Source organism: Alexandromys fortis, unplaced genomic scaffold, assembly GCF_014885135.2.
Source record: "Alexandromys fortis isolate MF-2015 unplaced genomic scaffold, M_Fortis_MF-2015_v1.1 scaffold_199, whole genome shotgun sequence".
NCBI lineage: Eukaryota > Metazoa > Chordata > Mammalia > Rodentia > Cricetidae > Alexandromys > Alexandromys fortis.
In genome coordinates this window covers 2,523,837-2,544,247 of record NW_026068074.1, presented here as the reverse complement: position 1 = coordinate 2,544,247, position 20,411 = coordinate 2,523,837, and the positions used below count along the sequence as shown (strand labels likewise).

Sequence of the window (20,411 nt, the reverse complement as noted above, 5' to 3'; positions counted from 1 at the left end):
GGGCGGGGTAGCTCTCCAGAGCAGAGGCAGAATGGACCTGTAGGAAAAGGGACACAGTTAGCAGAGCCCCATTGGGTGTGGACCAGATCCTACCCACATACAACCAGACAACACAGACATGAGAGGGCAAATACTGTTTGTTTGTTTTGTTTTTTTTTTTTTTGGTTTTTCGAGACAGGGTTTCTCTGTGGTTTTGGAGCCTGTCCTGGAACTAGCTCTTGTAGACCAGGCTGATCTCGAACTCACAGAGATCCACCTGCCTCCCAAGTGCTGGGATTAAAGGCACCGCCCGGCTCTGTATTTTTTCTTGTTTCATTTTTATATATTCATAAATTATAACTTTTATTATAGTATATAGTATATTGTTACGATTTTTCTAATTTTCCAGGTGTGGTGGCATCTCTTTAATTCCAGTAGATCTCTGGGTTTGAGGCCAACCCGGTACAGGCCACCCAAGAGTAGAGTGAGAACCTCAAAAAAAAAAAAAATTCAAAAACAACAACAAAAAACTAAATTTACTTTTGTTAATTTCCTACTGTATAATATCTCTGTGTGTGTGTGCATGTGCACACACGCCATGGAGTATGTATGGAAGTCAGAGGATGACTGGAGGGAATCAGTTTCCTACTTCTAGCATGGGAGTTACAGGGATTGGCAGCCCAATGCCTTTATCCTCTGAGCTATCTCCCCGCCCCATAACTCCTAAAGTATCATAGGTGTGTTACTATGCATGGTGCATATGGGGTTTGGTGGTATCGCTGACTTGAGGTGCCAGATAAATGTCTTGGAATATATCCCCCCATGGAATGAACAAGGGATGACCACCACAGCTGGTGGGCTTAGAGCAGCAGAAGTCGATTCTTACAGTTCTGTAGGCTGAGACTCCACGTTGAGTCTTCTTTCTCCTTGTAGCTTCTGGTGGCCGCAAGAGTTCCTTGGTGTACTCCTGGTGTCTCTGTTTCCTCCTGTGAAGACCTAGGTCATGCTGGATTAGCTATCCGAACAAGGTCTCAGCTCATCTAACTTGATTATATATGCAGAGGCCTAAGTCCAAGAAGGCTACATTCCCATGTGCCAGGTCAGGATAACAGGGTGTCTTTGGGGCACACAGGCTGACCCACAACACTTTTCTAAGTCACACACAGTCCTCTAGAATTTACGTTCACTTTAGTCACGGTTCTGTTTCAGAGGGGATCACTGAGCTTAGGGAACCTGTGTATCCCATAGTCTGTACCCTGGAGTCTTGTCCTCTGTGGTCCCACTCTGCAGTTCCTGAGGAGCCTGCCTTCCCCTCCAGGGTTCTTACTCTATGGATGTGCTCTGCCCTCGTCTTTCTTGTCCCATGTTCTTTTTTGTTTGTTCTGTTTAATTTATTTTCAGATAGGGTCTCATTATGTAACCTAGGGTGACCTGAAACTTAATTATGTAGCCAAGGCTGGCCTGAAGCTCACTGTGTAGCCCAGGATGGCCTGAAGCTTCTACTCTGCAAGTCCAAGTCCTGTCTTTTTAGGCATGTGCTGCATGGTTGGCAAAAAGTTAACCCTTTTTTTTTTTTTTTTTTTTTTTTTTTTTTTGTGTGTGTGTGTTAAAGAATGAACTTAGCACATTGAACTTGAAAGTGTATGCTTGTCCACTGTACTGCACTCCTGATCTGTGTCCCAGGTTCTCTGCCTGCCCCTGTAGGAGCTCCCCCACCTAGTTTTCATAGTCTTAAATTTGTTGTTTGTGTCTCTGTGCAGGATTCTCCTCTTAAGGTCCTCATGTCACACTACGAGGAGACCATGGGACTCTCCGGACACAAGCTCTCCTTCTTCTTTGATGGAACAAAGCTTTCGGGCAAGGAGCTGCCAGCTGATCTGGGCATGGAATCTGGGGATCTCATTGAAGTTTGGGGCTGAAGCTTCCTCCTCCTGTTTGGATGTAGAGCCAAGACTTGGGGACAACAGCTCCCACTTTTATTATTACTTTTTGCCCCACAAGGGCTAACAGAAACTGAGTTAGAACTCATTTATTTATTTCCAGCACTGGGGATTGAACCCTGGACTGTGCATATGCTAAGGATGTTTCTGTGAAGTGGAGGTAAAACCAAGGCATGACCTTTGACCTGTCCCTTGTTACCATAGTCTCAAGCAGTTGGCTGATTATTATTTGTGTGACTGTGTCTACCCCGGCTGCCTGTGGTGTGTGTATGTTTGTGCTATATCTGGCAGACCCTGGGGTCTTGGCTTCCCTGCCATTTCACGCTCATTAGTGTACTTCAGACATCTGTGCTGTGAAACTTGGCATATATTGGGTTTGTTGAGCTAAATGGGCATTGCATTTGGGTGCCCAGCTTGGGATTTAGGCCACATTGGGGGACCAGCAGTGATTTTAATTTTTATTTGGAAGCTGAGAATACATGTACATTCCCTGGTGGGGATCCTTGGCTGCAGGAAAATGAGTAGGTGATGGGCTGCATAGATGCTGAAGCTGAGAACTAGGTAGATGAATGTAATCTTTAAAGGTTGACAATAGTGCTGTCTTCAGCCCTGGGCATCCAGTCTTCCAGGATTAGCCAGTGTCTGCTACACACTTCCTAGCCTGTACATCTAGCCACATCTGAGCACGCTGCTGTTGAGTGCGAGCGAGGTCTTTTCTAGTTTTTGATCCTGCTACCCACTTAGTAGTATATTTGTGTCTTTGAATGTGAATGTCTTTATAAGATAAATTTCTAAATGAGTGCGATTTTAGTATATATACACGGTATTGTGCAATAGACATTGTCTTCACTCAGTATGAGTGACAGTTTAGCCGTGTTAGCGCTTTGTAGATCTGTTGTTGCTCTGCTCTGCTGTGGGTGCCCCTGAGGGGCGTTAGGTGATTTTACTCACACATTGCCTTAAGTGGGAGGATGCCTGAGTCTCCAGCCTTGGTACCATATTCCAGGCTACAGCAAACATCTTATGTGTTTACTTCTGGGCCAGGATGGGACTATGGGTTATACAGGTTCATTTTTCTGGTTTTTCTAACGTTTTCTTCAGAATGCAGACTAGCCTTTCTTGGAGCTTCTCTTTCCTTATCTTTAACCAGTATTTGGTGTTGCTGTACTTTCTGATTTTGCCAGTTCATTGTGTATAAAGCACTGCATACTTTAATATCCTTTATCTGATCACCATTTCTTATCTACGTTCCCCTTCTGGTTATCTTTGTTAACTGCTTGCTTTCGTGTGTGTTTCTTGTGAGTTGCTTATGTTCTGGGCAATTGCAAATAGCCTTCAGAATAGCACCTTGTGTATTCAGGGGATTTTCACCAAGCAGACATTCTTATTTTAATGTAGACAGTTGGCTTTGGTCAAAGGTCTGTTGCTTTTTTTTTTTTCTTCTTAGAGAAAATGAGAAAGAACTTTGAGAGTGGGAGGCCTCTAGCGGGAATCTCAGGATTGATACTTTTGGATTTCTAAACTAGTTAAGAAACTTCTGTTTTCTTCTGTTAGCTTGCTAGTTTTTTGTTTTTTTTATCTCTCTCATATTGAGATCACTAAATGAGAATGGAGTTCTAGCTGGTCTACCGTGGTGTGGTGTGGATGCTGCTGTTCTGAGCACTCAGCTCTGGTTCTCCCTGGTTGCAGCTAGGCTGTACTGGATCCTGACTATTGTACATCACTTCTGAACCATCTGAAATGCACCTTGTTTGGGAGAGCAAGTTTATTTTGTATTTTATTATAATGAGCCAGTTTTCTAAGCTTTGTCTACTAAAAAAAAATTAATCTACTAATATATAGTCCTACTTTCACAAAAATATGTCAACTTCTTAAATTTTTTTGTAAGAATGTTATTCCTTTGAATTTTTAACATTAAAATACTCTGTGAAATGGCATAGCTTCCAGGTTTCTCGGCCCTCGTGTGAGGATTAATGAATCTGGACACATTGCTGTTATGTATTCAGTCTCGGCTAATAAAGGGAGATGCCTGTAACTTAGCAACACCTGATGCTTTCTCTTTGTGGTTCTCATGTCATTTATCCCATTTGAAGTTCTTGTGGCAGAGGCCATTAGTTATTCCCAAACGCCATCCTTCTTTGTCCTTGGTTAACAAAATCCATGGCTTTTTAACACAGTGCGAAATGCTCAGAATGAAGACACTGTGCTACAGCTCTCAGGGAAAAGGAATCCTGGCAGTCGGGATCCAAGAAATACCACATCACACCAGTGGCCCAGTAACCTTGACACAGGACATTTATTGGGAGGGAAGAACACAGGAACATGGTTCCTCTGCTTGGGTGAGAAGCAGCAAGAGAGCTGAGCAGAAGACAGGGTTTATGCCAGGTGGTGGTGTGGTGCTCGCCTTTAATCCCAGCACTCGGAAGGCAGAGACAGGTGGATCTCTGTGAGTTTGAGGCCAGCCTGGTCTACAAGAGCTAGTTTCAGGACAGGCTCCAAAGCTACAGAGAAACCCTGTCTTGAAAAACCTNACAAACAAACAAAAAAAACCCAAATCACCATACCATTGCAAAAAAGAGGTATAGTCTAAGAAAAAGTGTATTTTTGCTAAATAAATAGAGGTGATCTTAAATTCATTTTATGCATTGTAAGATCAAAGCCCCGAGTCTCAGCTGGGTGTGGGAGAGTCACTCTAATCCCAGTCCTTAGAGGATCAAGGAATTCAAGGGTGGCCTTAGCGTCCAGATAAGGCTCTTCAAAAACGAAGAGCTCTACTTTAAATGTGACTTCCTCCTACGAAAGCCTCTTTCTGAGCTGGAGAAACAGCTCAGTGGTTAAGAGATGCTCTTCCAGAGGACCCAGGTTCAATCCCCAATACCCACATGGTGGCTCACAACCACTGGTAATTCCAGTTCCGGGGGATCCAATTCCCTTTTTCTGTCCTTCTTGATCTCTGTAAGCACGTGGTATACTAATACACATGCTCGAAAAATACCCATATACATAAAACAAAATAAAAAAATTAAAGAGCCTTTTTAACTTTGGTTAAAATGCCAAGAAAGTGTCCATAGACAGGATTAAGGCCAGTTCTTCCTGGTGAGTGAACTCAGCGGTGAAATAATGTCATTGCTCTCCTTCCTTACCTTGGCCTGTTCCTCAAACAGCTGCCGCTGCCGCATGGGATCATTCAGCTCAGTGTAGGCATTGCAGATTTCCTTCTTCATGACAAACAGCTCAAAGCGCTCAGTTAGACCCTCTTTGGAGCGGTGCCTGGGAACATGAGACCACAGAGGATGACTATTCAGGATTCTCAGAATGTACCTGGCTCAGAAATTGAGACCTGAAGCCTCATTGATGTTCAGCACCAGTCACTGGAACCAGAGCAGTGAGAGACCAGAAGATTCAGTTATATTCACAAGCATGGAGCTGACTGACTTCAAGCCCTTCTCTTTGCTCTCATACTCTAGGCTGTCCACCTGCTTTGGTCAAGGAGGCATCAGCAAAAGTCTAGCATGTCTGCTTGTTCTTTTGGAATGCCTGCCTTGGGAACCTGTTGGGAGCTATAGATCCCTGGCCTCTTGACTTTCTCAGATCCGTTGACTGAGTGAACTGAGCCTGAGACCTGCAGCTGAAAGATCCCGAGAGCTGGGCGTGGTTAAGGATTCCTATATAAGCTGCTCCTACGCACAATAAAGGGAGCATTGGTATTCTTATATCAAGAATGACCTGTGTACACTCTCTCTTTTTTTTTAAATATTTATTTATTTATTATGTATACAATATTCTGTGTGTATGCCTGAAGGCCAGAAGAGGGCGCCAGACCTCTTTACAGATGGTTGTGAGCCACCATGTGGTTGCTGGGAATTGAACTCAGGACCTTTGGAAGAGCAGGCAATGCTCTTAACCACTGAGCCATCTCTCCAGCCCTCCCCCCCCCATCTCTTTTCTATGTACGAGTGTTTGCCTAACGCAAAGGGAATGTGAACCCTGACCAAGCCATTCACTCTGGCAACCTCTTGCACGGGGAGAACTGTGGCCGGTTTAGGCTGGATAGGGGAAAGAAAAGGGGGTCCAGTGGGCTGAAAGTGGGTGCTTGGGAGGTTGATATGGGCAGCTATCACTGCGGAGGGACAAAGGGAGACTTAAAGAGGCCAGAGAGGGAGAGAAGGGACTGGGTAGAGGCCAATAGGGGAGGCTCATCAGTGTGCAGAAAACAGTGCAGGAATCACCTGGTTTGGGCTTCCTAGCTAGAAGGAGTTGTTTTTCCTTGGTTGGCTTATGTCATGTCATTTTTAATCAAGATGAGAGTGAAGTCACACGGCAAAATACATCCTTTCCAACCCTAGCAAAGATGACTGTTGGCCATGTCGTTGCCCCATCCCTGTTAGGGGGTCGGGGCAATAGCTAAGATGACAGCAAGCCACCTGTTTTCCTTTAAGATTACTTATGTAAAGCCAGGGTGGTGGTGGCTCATGCCTTTAATCCCAGCAGAAGCAGATGCATCTCTGTGAGTTCAAAGCCAGTCTGGTCTACAAGAGCTAGTTCCAGGACAGACACCAAAGCTACACGGAGAAACACTGCCTCGAAAAGCCAATTTAAAAAAAAAAAAGATTCCTTATGTATAGATTTTACAATCCCAGCACTTGGGAGGCAGAGGCAGGCAGATCTCTGTGAGTTCGAGACCAGCCTGGTCCACAAGAGCTAGTTCCAGGACAGGCTCCAAAACCACAGAGAAACCCTGTCTCGAGAAACCAAAAAATAAATAAATAAATAAATAAATATCCAATACACTTACAAATCTTGAGATAAGATTTATACCTTAGCAAAAGTTTTAGAGTTAAACCAAAGCCACAGAGTATGAGATGAGAAGCAATAGTGCCCACTGGGAATGGTCTGCCCCTTTATTTTGTTCTGCTCTCCTTTCTCTGTCACCCAGTCAGGTGACTTGCCTTATATTGGCAGATTTTGGAGGAAACTTTTAAAGAAGCATGCTTGGGTCTAGAAGGGAGGGGCATACCCCAACCTCAGAGCCAGCTTTTAATTGAAGTGGGACAGCATAAAACAGCAGTTTGATGCCATTCGTACCTAAAAGACACCTGAATTCCTGTGAGACTGAATCCAGGAAGCTGAGAAGAGAGAGATTTCTTGAAGACGGGAACATTTTTGAGAGGACCCTGCTGGAGGGAGCTGAGAAATGCACCATTTGGGAAGAGTGCGCAGGGTGGATGCGCTCTGCAGCTGGCCTGCTCCTTTGCTCTCCCCCCTGGCTAGGTCTGACTCTGGGCTCCCACTTTGCAACAAAGTTACAGATTGATCAATGGTTACTTAAGGAACAGGACATTTACACAGTGTGTTTGTGGGCGACCAGACAAAACCAAACCGCTTAGAGGAGAGAAGAGAAACGGGAAGTGGGAAATCTCTTTCCATTTCTCTGATTGATCAGTATTGTAAAGGTCTCAAATAAGACTGGGATCTAGGCTGCTGTTAGGCAGCCCTTTGGATTGATTATCTAAGGGGTATTGAGGCCAAATTCTGTTATAATTTAAAAATGGCAGGAGCGGGGGAAAGACACTATCATGCGACAGGACCGACAGGACTCACGTGGAGGGTATTTTATTGGGGGAAGGGAATGGGGAAGAAGAGACAGGGAGGAGACCAGCCTTTGGAAACAGAAGTGGGGGAAGAAGAAGAGAGACAGAGAGGCAGAGAAAGAGGAGGCGGGCAGAGCTTGTCTCTTAAGGGGTGAGGCGCGTAGCACGTGTGCACAGAGATCAAGTAGTTCAGAACCCTGACCAGGCCAGAGTACTGCCTGAGTACTGGCAAGCTCATGTGTCCCCAAGGGCAGGCCAGGGCAGTTGCCTGACCGCTTACATCCCTCCCTTTTATTTGTTACAAAAAGGTAGGACATTAGAAAGAGGTAGCAGGTGAGACGGGATGAGGGCTCCGAATCTCGAAACTGCTTCCTGCTGACCTGGGGTGTTGCATTTTGGGGGACCTGGGAAAATTGGGGTGCTGGCCAAATCCAGGAATAGCTGTTTCACTTCACTGTCCAGGCTCTGTGGGGCCATCTGGTGCCTCCTGGACCTGGCGAGAGGCTGACAGAGCAGAGGATAAAGTTTAAGTGTAGGGAAAAAAATTATTTTCTTAGATCCTGATAATTGAGGGCGGGGAGTCCCAAGACCAGGGAAAGGTGGGGAGACTTGGTCTGTTGCTTGCCGGTACTTATCTGGAGTGCGTCTGACCAAGTCGACTTCCCGTAGCTTGAAAGCATTCTTTGAGTTTGGGCAAAGGTGAGTTTTTAGACATATCGGCATCCCCACTGTTTATAACCTATGCTGAAATTTATGTTGTAGAAATGGCAGTATAGTCACAGCAGAAATGACTCTGGGGGAAAGCATTAACAGTTTTTTTTTTTCTATCCAGAAAACCGTGACAGATATTTTTAGCACAATGAAAAGCACCTTTTAAGTCTAGTTAGAAGACAACCAAAGGGACCTTAAGATGCTGAGCTTGTGAGCTTGTGCTGTGATTGTATAGAGATAAGAGTCCACTGGGGAGTGAGAGCTCTGCCTGTCAGAGTCCTGCCAGTTACTACTTAAGTTATGCACAGTAACATAGCAAGAGAGAGGAACCTGGAACATGGTTCATCCTTTTGCACATCTCAAATCACGTTCTCCTGGTCACTAGTTAAGCTTTCCTCTCTTCACCGAAACCAACCTTAAAGCACCTTCTAACTCACCAGGAGATACAGGTGGCTGATTACTGAGGGGAGTCACTGTAGAGTAAGTCCCTTTAAACAAAGAAATAGCAAAGAGCCACCCTGACATCTGTTTTGTGAGTTTATCTCTTTTCCGAGTCTGGTACTGAGGCAAATTGTGTCTAGACTTAGTATTAGCTCTGGAGAGCGAGGCCTGTGACCTGAATTTCACACAGAGAACCGAGAAGGCAGCTGAAGCCCTGGTTGCTACTGTGAAACTGACAAAGCTATCAAGCTTAGTCGTCAAACAGCATCAGAGTTCCGGAGGATACATTTTACCTGAATTAGTGATGAAAATGACAGACACTTACTTGCTGCCTACCCCACACTACCCCACAGGCCCCCATAGTCGTTGAGGGCAGAGGTCTCAGGACGTGTTCGCCAAGGTCTGCCAGGCCCCCAAAGATCAGACAGATTTCCTGTGGACTAGGGACTTGGGGGAGGACCAGCCTACCTTGTCTAGGTAACTGGAGACGGTTGATTTCCCAGTGTCCTGTTTTGACCACAGTTTGAAGAGGGGCTTTGCAGCAATTGAGGCAAAAGGCGGTTTTTGCTCAGTGGCTGGTGTTGCCACATTTGAAGCAAGGTCTGGGTGGAGGTTCTTCTGTGCCTATCCATCTTCTTTGGAGGAAATAGGGTGCTTCCAGAGGCAGGCATGTTCTCCATCACAAAAAGCTTTTCTTTCTTTTTTTTTTTTTTAAAAAAAAATATTTATTTATTATGTATGCAATATTCTGTCTGTATGTCTGCAGGTCAGAAGAGGGCACCAGATCTCATTACAGATGGTTGATGAGCCACCATGTGGTTGCCGGGAATTGAACTCAGGACCTTTGGAGGAGCAGCCAGTGCTCTTAACCACTGAGCCATTTCTCCAGCCCCACAAAAAGCTTTTCAATTAAGCATTTTAAGTGCCATTTTCTGCAGATCTCCTAGCATGTGAGAACTATTTATCTATTAGGTATATCTGAGTAAGACAAACTTTGTTTCCAGTTGCTTGTTTTAGACAGCTTTGGAAACATATATGGGGGACTAAGTAAGCACTTGGCATGACTACAAAGAAAGAACTTCATTTGTAGGCATGACCGACTACTGTGCTCCCTAACCGTCAACAATAAGTTAGCAGCTTCCATAAGACTAGGGCTTTACATTACGTGTCTTGCAGGTTTAGCTTTGAAGATAATGGTTTTGAATGGGAGCTCTTGAAATACCAAAATAAAACCTTTTAATCACAGATAAGTGGTTCAGTAAGGAAGTCAAAATAACAGGACTGGAGAGATGGCTCAGAGGTTAAGAGTACTAGATGCTCTTCCAGAGGTCCTGAGTTCAATTCCCAGCAACTACATGGTGGTTTACAACCACCTGTAACGAGATCTGGTGCCCTCTTCTGGCTTGCAGGCACACATGCAAACAACACTGTATACATAATAAATAGATAACTCTTAAAAAAAAAAAAAGAAACCAAAATAGCCATTCCAACAGAACAAGTTTTAACCAAGATGTTAAGGCTGTCTCTTGGAATGCAAGGAAAAGTGACAAGGACCCCAGGACAAAATGGGAACAGGAGAAAGGGGGCTTGGGAGCTGAGGGTGTGGCCCATGGGCGGGGCCTGAGGGATTGATCAGAGGCCAGCACTGCCCTTGAAAGGCCATGGGGCCTTTGTCCAAATGCCCAACTCTGGGAAAAGGAGCCTCTCGGGGGACCAGGCATTCCATTATAAAATATATACGTATGATGTCATCTATTTAAGTTCTCTAGAAGATGGGTGTTGAAGACTTGGCAAAGACATAAGTACTTAGGTGACTCACTAGGAGCTCTCAGAAGCGTAGCTTTCAGTTCCAGGGACAGACGTGCCTCTGCAGAGGACAGAGTTGTCTCTGAACAGCCTCTTGTGGATGTGCTGAAGGAAGAAAAGAGTGACGTGTCCAAAGCGTGGCTTCACGGGCTCGCAGGACCTCTTCCTCCACACACTTCTCCTCTACGCCCCATCCAAAATCGAGAAGAAGCCTTGATAATGAAACATATCTGGAAAGTCTTGGTAGAGATTACACATTGCTTCCTCTAGTCCTTGCCCTGACAACAGCCCAGCCGTTAGGGCAGTTAGAATGTTCCATGGGTAGAACCCGGTGGTTGGAGGTCCTCAGGGGAGGGACCTGGCCACTTGTGTGCCTCAAGGGTCTTATAGACACCATAACCAATCCTTTGAGTCTGTGAAGCTTCCATAGACTCAAGTGACCGTGGATCAAAATTATTCGGGAAACTCGGGCATTAGATTATCTTGTAATTGTAGACTGAACCAGACTCAGATTTCTAGCCTGTCTGATATGCAGACAGCTGTGACTAGGTTATCCAGACCATAACATGGAACCAATCTAATAAATCACCTTTGTAATATAAAAAAAAGATTATCTTGTAATCTCAACACTTGAGAGACAGTAGGTTTGTGAATTTGAGGCTAGCCTGTGCTACATACCAAAACCCGATCTAGTTTTTAAAAAATATTTATTTATTTATTATGTATACAATATTCTGTCTGTGTATCTGCCTGCAGGCCAGAAGAGGGCACCAGACCCCATTACAGATGGTTGTGAGCCACNAAATTCAGGTTGGAAACGAAAACTGCCATATTACCCATTATCCAGCAGGTGGCGCTGTTGCCAAGTCACAATGAAAACGGGGTCCTGTTTCAGGCCTAGTATTTGTTAAAAACTGGGAAATGCAAGTTGCTCAAAAAAGTAAATGTAGGGCTGGAGAGATGGTTCAGTGGTTAAGAGCACTGACTGTTCTTCCAGAGGACCTGAGTTCAATTCCCAGCAACCACATGGTGGCTCACAACCATCTGTAATGAGATCTGGCGTCTTCTTCTGGCCTGCACACATACATGGAGGCAGAATGTTGTGTACATAATAAATAAATAAAAATCTTTAAAAAAAAAAAGTAAATGTAATTAAATCAATTTTGTACACAGAACCATAAACCCAGAATCCAGGGGTAGAGAAGAGTAACCCGGAAGCCTTGTATGCCTCCACGTGACAGTCACCCTGAGGGGTCGTAGCTTTCAGCAACTACGTGCTCTGGTTCGCACCACTTAAGAGCTGTACTTGCAAGGGAGATTTAAAAACGACTCAGAAAAGAGTAAACCACGCAGGCAGAGACTACGTGGGCCCGTGGAGTTTAAATCCACATGGGGAGGCAGATGATAGGGTGCGTAGGGACTTGAAGTCAATCTGAGGTGTCTAAAAAAATATAAAGAACTGCAGCAAGGCCAGCGATGGTGGCGCATGCCTTTAATCCCAGCAATCGGGAGGCAGAGGCAGGCAGATCTCTAGGAATTCAAGACCAGCCTGGTCTACAGAGCTAGTTCCAGGACAGGCTCCAAAGCCACAGAGAAACCCTGTCTCGAAAACAAACAAACAAACAAAAAAAAATAACTGCAGCAAGAAAAGCCAGTGCATGATAATTTATATTAAACTGCTGGCTCCATGCACAAGGCACAGGCTACAAGGCTGCCGCAAGGCACGGGCCACATGGCCGCCGCAAGGCACAGGCCGCAGCTGAGGAAGGGAGGGCTAGCGCCAAGCCGAACTCGCGGTCGGCAGCTGAGCAGGGAAAGGAGAGGTCCTAAAAGCCAAACGTTCGGGCGCCAGATGAAGGTGTAAATCACGAACAATGCCACACCAGTTTGGAGTTATGATTAATAGGGTGTTATTTATTTAAAGGGGAAAAAACTTACAGATCACCGTCCCAGACAACAGCCCTCTGTGCAACCAGGAAGGGAGTCTAGTCTCCGGCGGAGCAGGAAGTGAAGAGAGCGAGCAGAGGAAGTAGCCCATTTTTTAAAGGGAGAGAAACCACGCCCCAATGGGCTGGTATCTCAGCAGCTATTGGTTGGAGGGGCGGAAGGACCTCCTGCAACAGGAGAGTGTAATCCAAGTGTCCTGGGGTCCTGGTAAAATGCTGGAGAGACAGCTCAGTGAGGAAGAACCCTTGCTGCTCCTGCAGAGGACCAGAGCTCAGTGCTCAGCACCCACGTCAGGCAGCTCACAACTGCCTGAAACTCAACCCTGGGGAATCCAATGCTCTTTTCTGGCTTCTCCAGGCCCTTGTACACATGGGGCTTGTACAAATGGGGCTTGTACACATGGGGGATATACTTACACAGGCACACACACACATACATAAAGAGAAACCACTTTTTTTTTTTTAATTTTTTTAGATGTAAGGCCAGATGGGGTGGCACACACTTTTAATTGGAGGCCTGAGGATCTCTGTGAGTTCAAGGTCATCCTGTTCTACCAAGTTCCAGGCTAGCCGTAGTGACCTAGTGAGACCCTCATCTCAAAAAAAAGGAAGTAGGCAGGGAGTTCAAGAGATTAATCAGGGGGAGGGGGAGGGAAAGGGGGAGGCGGCGGTGGGGAAGAAACAGAAATCTTTAATAAATAAAAAAAAGAGATTAATCAGTGGTTAAGGACACTTGTAGCTCTTGCAGAGGACTCGGGTTCAATTCCTGGCACCCACATGGCGGCTTAACAACCACCAGTTAACTCCAGTTCCAAGGATTCGATGCCCTCTTCAGACTTCTGAGGGCATCAGGCACGCACAGGCATGCAGGCAGAACATTCATATTCATGAAATAAAATGGGGAGGGAGGAGAGCAGGAGCTTGCACTGGAGCTTGTGGTCTGGACCAGAAACTCTGAGAGACAAGCCTGGGATGCCTGTCTCTGATGAGAACTCAGGGGATTGTTGTGGCGTGGGTGTTCACGAGGGTCCATGGAAAGAAGACTCAGAGGCACCTGAAGAATGAATTTAGCCTTTCTCAGCTGCAGGGTGGGTCCTTCTCTAAGGATTGAACCGTTTTCCCTTCACCCAGGGCTTCTTTTATTGTTTTCCAATTTATACTTTAGCAAATTGATTTCCACATCCTTAAAACATCCTGAGGAAAGCTTCCAAAGAGACAAAGCCAAGTGTAAATTCTCCATAAGAAAATACCGCAGTTTTCTAACCAAGTTTTGCATAGGCTTTGCACCTTTGGGAAACTATCAGACAAGATTCACATAGGGCACAAAAACAAAAGGTATCTGCTGACCAGAAGACAGATCCGGGCTAGGTGCCAGCGGTTCTCTGCAGCCAGAGCAGGCGTGGCCCCACCGGAATGATCCCGCAGGCAGTGAAATGCTCACAGCGCTTTGTTTTTTTTTTTTCTCCTTCCGTATCATCTTCCTTCAAACCCAGTCCTTAAATACCAGAAAGTAGAAATCTTTGAGAAGACCCCACAGTCCTCTTGACAGGGTTTTTCTATGTAACCCAGTCTGCCTTCTAACTCAAGATCTTTCTGCCTCAGCCTCCCAGGGCTGGGATCGTAGGTGCCACCGCGCTGGTTACTTTGTCCTTTTTTATGCATCTTTAGAATTTTACAATCTCTGATCTCCCCGACTCTCTAACTCAGACATCTGTTCTTTTTAGAGCACCTGAAGAGCTGGCCACCTCATTGTGTGTGTGTGTGTGTGTCTGTGTGTGTGGTTTTTCAAGACAAGGTTTCTCTGTGTAACAGTTCTGGCGGCTGCTTTGTAGACCAGGCTGGCCTTGAACTCACAGAGATTTGCCTGCCTCCACCTCCCTGAGCACCGAAGGCGTGCGCCACCACCGCCCAGCCAAGGCCACTTCACATTCACGTCCCGTCTTAGGATGACCCAAGGCTGTGGCTGTAGCTTCCTCTACTTCTATTTGGTGGTCTGTTTCGTGCTTTTCCCTCAGTCTGTAAGTGCTTGGCAAACACACTGGCTTGTTCTTTTCAACAAACATCTAGCCCGCTGTTCATAATCTCACACGCAGTTGTTTCCTCCCAAAAGTTTGCTCAGGGAACCCCACTGCCACCATCTCAGTGAGTGAGCTGGAAATAATGTGTCAGCTCTGCTCCTTTTTGTACGGAGGATGGAAACCAGGCCCTCACTCAGGCTGGGCAGGTGCTCTGCCCCCCCCCCCCCGACTTCATACTTTGCTCTGTGATGTTTGGGATGGCACCTGGGGTCCCAAGCAGGCTGAAAGCGCTTCATCTTCATTATGTCTCCATGACTGACCCCCCACCCCTTGATTCTGTCTTTGCTTTTTGAGACAGGGTTTCTCTGTAGCTTTGGAGCCTGTCCTGGAACTTGCTCTGTAGACCAGGCTGGCCTTGAACTCACAGAGGTCTACCAGCATCTGCCTCCCCAGGGATGGGTTTAAAGGCGTGCAACACCACCGCCTGACAATGGGATTTTAATATGTAGCCCAGGCTAGCTTCTAACTCCATTGTCTCCATTCTCAGATCAGTGCCCTGCTGTCCCTTTTCATCCCATGTCCTGTCTGTAGTGTGGTAACATGGGCCGCTGCTTCACTCCTAATCCTCTTCCATCTACCTCAGGCCGAGCGTCAACTTTTCTCAGATGTAAATGTGACTTTAATATCAGTTGATTGAGACAGAGACTCAATAGTTAGCCCAGATGGCTTCAGATTCCTGGGTTCAAGTGATCCACTGCCTCAGCCTCCGGAGCATGGGGGACAAAAGGCGTCTCCAGCCACCAGATTTTCTTTCTTTCTTTCTTTCTTTCTTTCTTTCTTTCTTTCTTTCTTTTCTTTTTTTTTTGAGACAGGGTTTCTCTGTGGCTTTGGAGCCTGTCCTGGAACTAGCTCTGTAGACCAGGCTGGTCTCGAACTCACAGAGATCCGCCTNTGGTTGATGAGCCACCATGTGGTTGCCGGGAATTGAACTCAGGACCTTTGGAGGAGCAGCCAGTGCTCTTAACCACTGAGCCATTTCTCCAGCCCCACAAAAAGCTTTTCAATTAAGCATTTTAAGTGCCATTTTCTGCAGATCTCCTAGCATGTGAGAACTATTTATCTATTAGGTATATCTGAGTAAGACAAACTTTGTTTCCAGTTGCTTGTTTTAGACAGCTTTGGAAACATATATGGGGGACTAAGTAAGCACTTGGCATGACTACAAAGAAAGAACTTCATTTGTAGGCATGACCGACTACTGTGCTCCCTAACCGTCAACAATAAGTTAGCAGCTTCCATAAGACTAGGGCTTTACATTACGTGTCTTGCAGGTTTAGCTTTGAAGATAATGGTTTTGAATGGGAGCTCTTGAAATACCAAAATAAAACCTTTTAATCACAGATAAGTGGTTCAGTAAGGAAGTCAAAATAACAGGACTGGAGAGATGGCTCAGAGGTTAAGAGTACTAGATGCTCTTCCAGAGGTCCTGAGTTCAATTCCCAGCAACTACATGGTGGTTTACAACCACCTGTAACGAGATCTGGTGCCCTCTTCTGGCTTGCAGGCACACATGCAAACAACACTGTATACATAATAAATAGATAACTCTTAAAAAAAAAAAAAGAAACCAAAATAGCCATTCCAACAGAACAAGTTTTAACCAAGATGTTAAGGCTGTCTCTTGGAATGCAAGGAAAAGTGACAAGGACCCCAGGACAAAATGGGAACAGGAGAAAGGGGGCTTGGGAGCTGAGGGTGTGGCCCATGGGCGGGGCCTGAGGGATTGATCAGAGGCCAGCACTGCCCTTGAAAGGCCATGGGGCCTTTGTCCAAATGCCCAACTCTGGGAAAAGGAGCCTCTCGGGGGACCAGGCATTCCATTATAAAATATATACGTATGATGTCATCTATTTAAGTTCTCTAGAAGATGGGTGTTGAAGACTTGGCAAAGACATAAGTACTTAGGTGACTCACTAGGAGCTCTCAGAAGCGTAGCTTTCAGTTCCAGGGACAGACGTGCCTCTGCAGAGGACAGAGTTGTCTCTGAACAGCCTCTTGTGGATGTGCTGAAGGAAGAAAAGAGTGACGTGTCCAAAGCGTGGCTTCACGGGCTCGCAGGACCTCTTCCTCCACACACTTCTCCTCTACGCCCCATCCAAAATCGAGAAGAAGCCTTGATAATGAAACATATCTGGAAAGTCTTGGTAGAGATTACACATTGCTTCCTCTAGTCCTTGCCCTGACAACAGCCCAGCCGTTAGGGCAGTTAGAATGTTCCATGGGTAGAACCCGGTGGTTGGAGGTCCTCAGGGGAGGGACCTGGCCACTTGTGTGCCTCAAGGGTCTTATAGACACCATAACCAATCCTTTGAGTCTGTGAAGCTTCCATAGACTCAAGTGACCGTGGATCAAAATTATTCGGGAAACTCGGGCATTAGATTATCTTGTAATTGTAGACTGAACCAGACTCAGATTTCTAGCCTGTCTGATATGCAGACAGCTGTGACTAGGTTATCCAGACCATAACATGGAACCAATCTAATAAATCACCTTTGTAATATAAAAAAAAGATTATCTTGTAATCTCAACACTTGAGAGACAGTAGGTTTGTGAATTTGAGGCTAGCCTGTGCTACATACCAAAACCCGATCTAGTTTTTAAAAAATATTTATTTATTTATTATGTATACAATATTCTGTCTGTGTATCTGCCTGCAGGCCAGAAGAGGGCACCAGACCCCATTACAGATGGTTGTGAGCCACCATGTGGTTGCTGGGAATTGAACTCCGGACCTCTGGAAGAGCAGGCAGTGCTCTTAACCACTGAGCCATCTCTCCAGCCCAAGCCATCTCTCCAGCCAAACTACTATCTGAAGTTTTATTAGTAGAGCAATCATAAGCTTTGAAGTCATACAGACTTATGTCTCATTCCTGGCTCTGCTGCTTAATCACTTTTTTTTTTTATACATCCTGCTGGTAGATGTGGTGACCAGCTGCAAACACATGTGATAGTTTTGGAGACTAAAGAAAGGCCTCATGGCCAAACCCCTGTTTTGTAGCTGCTTCAGAACACACAGGTGTTGTCTGAGTTTTCTGTCCTGCCCAGTTCCCACAATCATTAAGTCCCAAAGAAATCACACAGAGGGGCTGGAGAGATGGTTCAGAGGTTAAGAGTACTGCCTGCTCCTCCAAAGGTCCTGAGTTCAATTCCCAGCAACTACATGGTGGCTCACAGCCATCTGTAATGAGATCTGGTGCCCTCTTCTGGCATGCAAGCATACATGGAAGGAATGTTGTATACATAATAAATAAATAAATCTTAAGAAAAAATTTATACCAGAGCTCACATAGGTTCGTTTTCATCACGACTCCCGAAAACCACGGTATAACTATTGACACAGCACCCATACCATGTATTAGGACTCTGGCTAGGTGTAATTCAGCCTCCTGGGATGGAAGTGGGGAGGGCTGCCCTTGCAGGGACATTGGTAGAGGCAGTGTCCACTCCTCTGCTCACTTATTTCCTGCCAACGGGAGGCAGACTGTTCTATGAACACAGACTTTCAGAATTGGAACTCATTGGGCACACAGTGAGACAGGGCAGTCCGTGTGTTGGTCTCCTTGCCATTAGGAGTCCCAGAGCACTGAGATAACTGTCTCATTGAAATCACTTCCTTAAGGATCTCTGTCACTAAAAGCAGCCCAAGATGTAACTACTTCGAACACAACATCCCAAGATGCAGCCATTGCAAGCAGCATCATAGTGGATCTTTTAGGACAATGGGCTGGTTTCCACAGATGTCTAGTTGCAGAAATGAAATGGGTATAAATATGTATCTACCTGGTCCCCAGGTCTGGTGGCATAGGTCTATAACCCCAGTCACTCAGTAGTCTGAGGCAGGGTGTTGGGAAGCTCCAGGCCAGCCTGGGCTAGAGTGAGTTCAAGGTCAGTAACTGAAACCACATCTCAAAAACAAAACAAAAAGCTGGACTGGGGACGTAGGTAAGCAGTAGCGTGCATGCTATTCCCCAGCTTCTTTTGTTCTGTGAGATTGCTTATCCACACCTTTGACTCCATAGCTAGAGCTAGAAAGTCTAAATTCCTCCCATTCCCTCTGCCTTTCAGACTTTCCTCAATGTCACAGGCCGAGTGTGGCACTTTCCACCATCTTGTTCCTCAGAGCCACCCTGTGAAGCACAAGTTTTCCAAAGAAACCAAAGCTAAGGAGATTAACCTGCCACAGTCCTCACAGGCACCCACTGCGGAGCTAGATACCAGGGGCCCTGACCTGAGACTCGGAATTCTTGAGGTTGGCACACTGGAGAGTGAAGGCGTAAATCACGAACAATGCCACACCAGTTTGGAGTTATGATTAATAGGGTGGTATTTATTTAAAGGGGAAAAAACTTACAGATCACCGTCCCAGACAACAGACCTCTGCGCAACCAGGAAGGGAGTCTAGTCACCGGCGGAGCAGGAAGTGAAGAGAGCGAGCGGAGGAAGTAGCCGGTTTTTTTAAAGGGAGAGAAACCACGCCCCAATGGGCTGGTATCTCAGCAGCTATTGGTTGGAGGGGCGGAAGGACCTCCTGCAACAGGAGAGTGTAATCCAAGTGTCCTGGGGTCCTGGTAAAATGCTGGAGAGACAGCTCAGTGAGGAAGAACCCTTGCTGCTCCTGCAGAGGACCAGAGCTCAGTGCTCAGCACCCACGTCAGGCAGCTCACAACTGCCTGAAACTCAACCCTGGGGAATCCAATGCTCTTTTCTGGCTTCTCCAGGCCCTTGTACACATGGGGCTTGTACAAATGGGGCTTGTACACATGGGGGATATACTTACACAGGCACACACACACATACATAAAGAGAAACCACTTTTTTTTTTTTAATTTTTTTAGATGTAAGGCCAGATGGGGTGGCACACACTTTTAATTGGAGGCCTGAGGATCTCTGTGAGTTCAAGGTCATCCTGTTCTACCAAGTTCCAGGCTAGCCGTAGTGACCTAGTGAGACCCTCATCTCAAAAAAAAGGAAGTAGGCAGGGAGTTCAAGAGATTAATCAGGGGGAGGGGGAGGGAAAGGGGGAGGCGGCGGTGGGGAAGAAACAGAAATCTTTAATAAATAAAAAAAAGAGATTAATCAGTGGTTAAGGACACTTGTAGCTCTTGCAGAGGACTCGGGTTCAATTCCTGGCACCCACATGGCGGCTTAACAACCACCAGTTAACTCCAGTTCCAAGGATTCGATGCCCTCTTCAGACTTCTGAGGGCATCAGGCACGCACAGGCATGCAGGCAGAACATTCATATTCATGAAATAAAATGGGGAGGGAGGAGAGCAGGAGCTTGCACTGGAGCTTGTGGTCTGGACCAGAAACTCTGAGAGACAAGCCTGGGATGCCTGTCTCTGATGAGAACTCAGGGGATTGTTGTGGCGTGGGTGTTCACGAGGGTCCATGGAAAGAAGACTCAGAGGCACCTGAAGAATGAATTTAGCCTTTCTCAGCTGCAGGGTGGGTCCTTCTCTAAGGATTGAACCGTTTTCCCTTCACCCAGGGCTTCTTTTATTGTTTTCCAATTTATACTTTAGCAAATTGATTTCCACATCCTTAAAACATCCTGAGGAAAGCTTCCAAAGAGACAAAGCCAAGTGTAAATTCTCCATAAGAAAATACCGCAGTTTTCTAACCAAGTTTTGCATAGGCTTTGCACCTTTGGGAAACTATCAGACAAGATTCACATAGGGCACAAAAACAAAAGGTATCTGCTGACCAGAAGACAGATCCGGGCTAGGTGCCAGCGGTTCTCTGCAGCCAGAGCAGGCGTGGCCCCACCGGAATGATCCCGCAGGCAGTGAAATGCTCACAGCGCTTTGTTTTTTTTTTTTCTCCTTCCGTATCATCTTCCTTCAAACCCAGTCCTTAAATACCAGAAAGTAGAAATCTTTGAGAAGACCCCACAGTCCTCTTGACAGGGTTTTTCTA

General features: G+C 46.0%; 1 protein-coding gene across 1 annotated transcript in view; it reads left to right on the top strand.

Moving 5' to 3' along the window:
• Nfatc2ip (nuclear factor of activated T cells 2 interacting protein) overlaps window positions 1-3,969 on the top strand; it is a 12,566-nt gene extending 8,597 nt beyond the window's left edge. Inside the window, exon 8 of the mRNA XM_050121614.1 lies at window positions 1,740-3,969. Coding sequence (XP_049977571.1) covers window positions 1,740-1,898 — 159 coding nt within the window. The 3' untranslated portion in view covers window positions 1,899-3,969. The remainder of the gene's footprint in view (window positions 1-1,739) is intronic.
• Window positions 3,970-20,411: the final 16,442 nt, after the last annotated feature.